Consider the following 6,566-nt stretch of genomic DNA (forward strand, 5'->3'; position numbering starts at 1 on the left):
TAATTGGTATGGGAATGGGAGTAGGAAGTGACTACACAGTGCAATTTATCATACATATTGATACATTAAGAATATTATGAACATACCATATCGGCATATCATAATATAATATATAGGTATCATATATATTATGTAGGTATATACAATATACGTATGAAATATTTAGCGAAAATAAACGGCTGGTAGCTGAATATTTGTGTATATTTATTATGATTTATATTAAATTGTAGTTTCAAATCCGTGTGGTCGACGACATGCGTAGTCGTATAGAGTGTATCGCTTCCTCGTAATCTAAAAGAAACACGATTCACTGTTTACGGACGCAGAGTCCACGTGTAAAGGTCGAGGGGATAACAAATTATAAAATGTGTGAGGTGGTACGAATAAGGGGATGAACGGTACACGACCTTGACCGAAGCCGTGAAACTACGTCGTAAAAACTAAAAACACTAAAAACGTTCAAGTCCTCGACGAAGAGGGCTGCCTGCAGTCGTGGCGCGCTAGAAATAAAATACTCCAGACTCTGCGTAGTATTGTGGTTGGTGTAGTGGTAGTATTGGACTAGTAAGCGGTAACAGGTCAACAATAACAACAACAACAACAACAACAACGCCAGCGATTTGCGGTGTTTAAGGCACGACGGCAGCAAGCCACCGCCGTAGCCGACCACACGATCTGGGACGGGTTAAGGGTATGCGCGTATGCGGGCGTGCGGCACTGCGCGCGCGTCAATGATGCCCATCCCCACCACACTTGTTCGGGACGACTGTATTTTTCACATCATCATAATATCACGTTACGCGCCGGCTCCGTCGAGACCCGGACGGATTGCTATCGATTTACTGCGATTTTGCGGCCAGTAGCAGCTATACATTAACGCGCGCCGAGCACGTCGTCCCGTTTTCGGTTCCCCCCGGCCCCGCACACGCGATCGCACCGTTTCTCTCGGACGACACAGTTATCAGAGTCCGCCGCAGCACGTCGCTGTCGTCGCCGCCGCATCCGCACCGTAGTTCGTCGCGCGCCGATCCGTCTCGCGTGAGAGTGTCCGTGTATAATCCGTGTACGCTCGGCGCACCGTCGTACAGCTCGTCGCGCCACTTTTTAGTATTGCCCCCCTTCGTCAGTCATCACTCGACGTCAGTGCACAGTGCACAGTGTTCAGTCGTTCGTCTCCCGAGTTCGTTGTGCTGTAGTAGAATAGATAATATATTATAGTGGTTCATAATATTATTTTTTATTTTTTTTTATCATTTTTTGTCGTTCATATTGTTTTGCACTGTATAGTTTCGGTGTTTGAAAGAGAACGTTTATTATTTTACAAGCGCACAGAACTCAATTTCCGACTTACCGTTCGCACCTGTCGACAATGTATTTGTACTTCTGTTGCCGTTTGAAATCCGCCGACGTCAATCTCATCACGCGAGTGTTGCAACTCAAGGGCTGAATATTTTTTTACCATTGTCGTAAAAAACGCACTAGTCTTACCGGTGTGTGCTTAGGTACCCATATTCCGGTTCCGACACTGCTCCGACCGCCACTTCCACCACTCCTACTCGTTCGCCGACCGCTGTTGTCTTTCTCTCGTCGCAGCGCGTTCTACCTTTGCGTTTGCACACGTAGCGTCGATCGCTGCACAGATACCACACGTTGCGTAAGTGTTCACGGACGAACAGACAGACATCCGGTATCCTTTATACCATTCGTTTGCGCTTCTACACGCCGGTGGCCAAAGTGGACTCGACAAATTTCCTGTGCACCATCACACTGGCCAGCAAAGTGGACTACGTCGTTCGTAGAAGATCCATTGGTGGCATGAGGCCAGACCTGCAGAAGCTTATCTATCACACATCTTCAGACCACTTTTCAGAGCTAGACACCATCGCCGTGCTCTAGTCCCACACACCGCTAGCAGTATAGAATAGTTATAATTGGTGTGAGCAAAGTCCTATTTTTAGTGTGACTGTAAACTCCAACATCATGGCGCCTACTATCATGATGCGGCCCACTAAAAAGGACTGGCAACGTCAGTCACAGTCTGAATCTGAGGATGACGATTTGGTTGGAAAGAAAGATTTAATGCCGCTAGTAATGTTCCAAGGTGAAAACAAATTTTCACATAGCAACACATAATATAGATTGTTAAAACCATGCAAAAGCTTAAAGTTCTCAACGGTATCAACATAAAATTCAATTTGAATTAATATAGACTGTTTAGGTATTAGGTATTAAAACAACAGGTTCTGTTTATTTTAAAACTATTTCATTTATATTATATTTTTTAAGTATGACGTATTGCTGTGGCCGTGTGGGTGGCTAAAAAAGTATTCTGTTGATAATGTAAAATACTTTTACATTTGGCCAGACTCCAACAATAAAATTACAATATTTATTATGATGTGTTTTAAAGAAATCTTAATGTTATTGTTGTATTAATAGTTATTTTTGGTATTGAATTTATTTTCCAGCATAATTAATAGGTACAATTATTAAAAATATCAATATTGTAACATCAGTTGTACCTATGAATAATTTCTTCTCTAAGTAACCTGCAGTGTTTCAATTTTCATTTATACTATGTTTAAAATAATAATTAAGAAATTGTATCTTTAACGTTCATTTTTTAAAATTAATTTAGAAACAATTATTTTTTTGCATAGGCAAATGTAAAAGTCAATGGTAGTATATTAGTATGTACCTACTACTTAATGTAGGTACTAAACTACTTATAGGTAAGATTTATTTATTAAGTAATCTAATGGTGTGTTGACTAGCCAAAAAATCTATTTTCAAGTGATTTGCTGAACATTGGCCAATAAATTATTGAGAATACCTGGCCAAATAGTACCTTTCATGTTTTTCTATTAACTATAGTTTAAGTTTTGTATATATTGCATATTATTGCCGGGCATTAACATTTTTATGTATAATTTTTCAGTCGGCCAACATTTTGTGCCCTTGGTTATAACAATGGTAGGATTGCCAGCACGTGGCAAAACCATTCTTGCTTATAAGATTCAACAATATCTCAACTGGACAAATCATAAGGCCAAAGGTATGTTTAAATTCATAATCATTAAAACTAAGCACGACATTTAATTTGATTCAAAATAAAGGTTTAAATGTAATCATGTCTAGTAATAAGTAATAGTTATTCACTATGTTTACAATATTCTATTGAAAACCCGGTTTGAGAAAAATATTTATACAAATAAATGTATTATAGCCAACATTTATCCAGCTGTTAGGTAATTTGTAATACTAAGAGGCCAGGCTACTATATCAGTTATCAGTGTATCATACAGACCAGGCCTTCCTTGTTTAAAATTAATGTAAATAGCATTTTTTTTCTATCAAACAAATTAAATATGAATTACACAATAATACTTTGGTAATTTAAATTAATCTAAATAGTTGAAGGACACAATAGCAAAATCAATTAATTTGCTAATGTTTTGGTTTATTTTGAAACCTTATAAGTGCAAATGTACCTATTATAATCAATCATAATTCCCCTAGTTAAAATATCCTAATCAATATTCATAACTCAAAACTTCAATATTAAATTTAAAATGATTCAATAAACTTATATTCTAAAAATAGTCTTATAAAAGTATAAATTTTTATTTTTTATATCACTATGTCACACAAGAGCTGCAAAATAATATTATCTAGTAAATTAAAAATACAAGAGTATGTAAATAAGTTATGTTCATATAATTATGATAGTTAGTTAAAATTATGTACATTTTATTTTTTTTATTGAACTTTGTTATCTTAACAATTAAGAGAATTATATACTTAATATCAGTTTTTATTTATCGACACTAATTTATATTAGACCTTTATTACCTGTTTAATGTTTATGTGTTTACATATTTGTGTTAAATAAATAATTATTTTTTGTATTATTTTTAGTGTTTTCTGTGAGCTCATACAGACGTAAACACATTGAGTTATATAGTAGCCATGACCTATTTCGAAAGGAAAATAGTGAAGCGGCTGAGATTCGTCAATTAAGTGCACAAGAAGCACAAGATGACGCCACCAAATGGTTACAAGATGGAGGAGACGTAGCTGTATGTATTAAGTTTTTATATATTTTATAGAATTTTAAACTATTAGATTTGTAAATGTTTTAGATATTGGATGGCACTCATATAACACAAGCTCGCCGTCAAACAGTATATGATCATTTTGCTAAGGTTATGGGATATAAGGTATTATTTATTGAGTGTGTTTGTGACGATGAGATGCTTATTGAGCACAATGTCAAAGAAGTGATGCAATTCAGTAAGGACTATAGAAATATGTCTAGTGAGAAAGCTCTCGATGATTTTCATCACAAGATTGAACATTATATGGAACAACATGAACCTATGAAACCAAAATCAGATGGCTATAGCTACATAAAATATTTAAATGCAGGTAATATATAAAACAATCAGCTGAAAAAATATACATGTTATTTTAATTAATGTTAAAATTGTATTCAGGAGAATCACTAACTGTTTGTCGTTTGAATTCTCCTATGCAAAGTGAGGTGCTAGCCTTTGTTTCAAATTTCAAACCATTAGCAAAAACATTTTATTTTTCAAGAGTAGGTTTTAACTATAATAAATAAACTATAATTTTTTAATTTTTACTTTCATAACAACTTCATAACTTATTTATAGCATGGCGAAAGTGAAAATAATGTTTTGGGTCGTATTGGTGGAGATGCAGAATTATCAGTCCGTGGTCGCACTTATGCTGCAGCATTAGCACGCTATTTTAATAATGAGAATCGTTTAGAAGGACTACGTGTGTGGACTAGTGAATTGAAACGCACCCATCAAACAGCTCAAGGTATTAAAGCTCCAATAGAACCTGTACCTTTCCTTAATGAGTTATATGCTGTAAGTACACATATTATTTGTTTATATTTTAGTAACTCTAATGTTAAATGTCTTATTTAATTTTTAGGGTGTATGTGAAGGATTGAGTTATGAAGAGATGCAATGCAAATTTCCACAAGAGTTTGCTTGGCGTGATCAAGATAAGTTACAGTATCGTTATCCATGGGGAGAATCTTACATAGATATTATGACACGATTGAAACCAGTATTGTTGGAACTTGAAGGAGATATGGATAATTTATTAATAATCAGTCACCAAGCTGTTTTAAGATGCTTACTTGGATATTTCTTAAATAAGAAACATGGTAATTTAATTTATTTAATAAAACTAAAATTTAAGGTTTAAACATTTTGTATTTTACAATTTTATTTATCTCATTTATATTTTACTTGCAGAAGAATTACCGTACATTAACGTACCTTTACATACCATCATCAAGCTGACATTAAGCGGATACAAATGCAAAATGGAAGTGATTAAGCTAAACATTGAATGTGTGGACACATATCGTATGCAACCAAAGGTATACTTAATACAAAAAAAAATAGTTTTATTTATTTATCTTTTTTAATGCTCAATTTAGTAAATTTGTTACTGATCATCTATTTGTTCAATTCTATTAAATAATATTATTTTTATAATTTAAATGTATTACAGAACTGTTCTGTCAATCGTTCAACTGATGATGCCTTACTAACAGTGCCAGCTCATTTTGAGAATTTATCTTTGTGGAATCATGCGCCAATTGTTCAGCTTTGAACATAATATATAATTAGATATATTAATGTCTCATAGATTTAAATTCATATACGATATCCCAATAATCTTAGATCTTTAAAGTTTATAACGTCATGGCATTTAAAATGGTTTGATAATATAAAAAACATAATGTTTAATTTCAGGTATAGAATTTTCACATTAACTTTATACTATGATAAGAATATTCAAAGTGAATATTAGTAATTTGATTGTTTTTGACATTAACGGACCATGTTAGGAGATGATAAATATTAGAGATATTTTAATAATTTTTAAGTATAGATTCGGAAGAATACAAATTAAATATTATTTATTAGGGATTAAGTATAATAAATTATAAGTACATGGAAAGTTATGGATTTCTATAGTTTATTAATACATTAATTTAGAATATTGTTATATTTATATCTAACTTTAAACAAACTAAATTTTATTGTCTCTAGTTCCCATGCTAGTTTCAGTATTAAAATCATTTGATGTTATTAAAAAAAAAAAAAAAAAATCATAATGAATGAGTATATGTGTTTGATCTCTTACATTATTTACAAAATTTTATGATCGCACAAACACTGCATTATAACTCTGCTAAAATACGAACATGTTTCTATGTAGCAGCGACAGAAAAAATATTAATGTCGATAAAAGATATATGAAATCCAATAATTATATTAATTATTATTTTTTTTTTTTTTATAACAAACTATTCTATTCTTCCATTTTAATTATTAGTTTAAATATTTTTGTACTGTAGTTATTTTTGATTTATTATATGTTTTTTACTTTAAACCATATACATTGTTGTTTAAAAAAAAAAAAAAAAATCAGTAATATTATTGATTTTGGATAAAAATTGTTAACGTAGCATACTTTTGTAGCTTATTGATTCATCTACATTTAACATTATGATG

The 6,566-nt window shown here is 32.7% G+C and overlaps 1 protein-coding gene across 1 annotated transcript; it reads left to right on the forward strand.

Annotated features, from left to right (window-relative positions):
• The first annotated feature begins 881 nt into the window (after nt 1-881).
• On the forward strand, nt 882-6,252 carry LOC113552301 (6-phosphofructo-2-kinase/fructose-2,6-bisphosphatase-like). Its single transcript, XM_026955106.2, has 9 exons — nt 882-2,101; nt 2,939-3,055; nt 3,919-4,079; nt 4,143-4,428; nt 4,497-4,600; nt 4,677-4,898; nt 4,966-5,203; nt 5,295-5,422; nt 5,557-6,252. Exons 1-9 carry the CDS (start codon nt 1,981-1,983, stop codon nt 5,656-5,658), a joined length of 1,479 nt encoding a protein of 492 aa, XP_026810907.1. The 5' UTR covers nt 882-1,980; the 3' UTR covers nt 5,659-6,252.
• The last annotated feature ends 314 nt before the right edge of the window (nt 6,253-6,566 follow it).

This window comes from Rhopalosiphum maidis, chromosome 1 (assembly GCF_003676215.2).
Source record: "Rhopalosiphum maidis isolate BTI-1 chromosome 1, ASM367621v3, whole genome shotgun sequence".
NCBI lineage: Eukaryota > Metazoa > Arthropoda > Insecta > Hemiptera > Aphididae > Rhopalosiphum > Rhopalosiphum maidis.

Bases quoted from the DNA above. Each gene is read 5' to 3' on its own strand.
- LOC113552301 (XM_026955106.2), top strand. From the start codon at position 1,981: ATGGCGCCTACTATCATGATGCGGCCCACTAAAAAGGACTGGCAACGT. The intron at 4,601-4,676 runs GTAGGTTTTAAC...ACTTATTTATAG, and splicing joins AAACATTTTATTTTTCAAGA to CATGGCGAAAGTGAAAATAA. The intron at 4,899-4,965 runs GTAAGTACACAT...TTTAATTTTTAG, and splicing joins TCCTTAATGAGTTATATGCT to GGTGTATGTGAAGGATTGAG.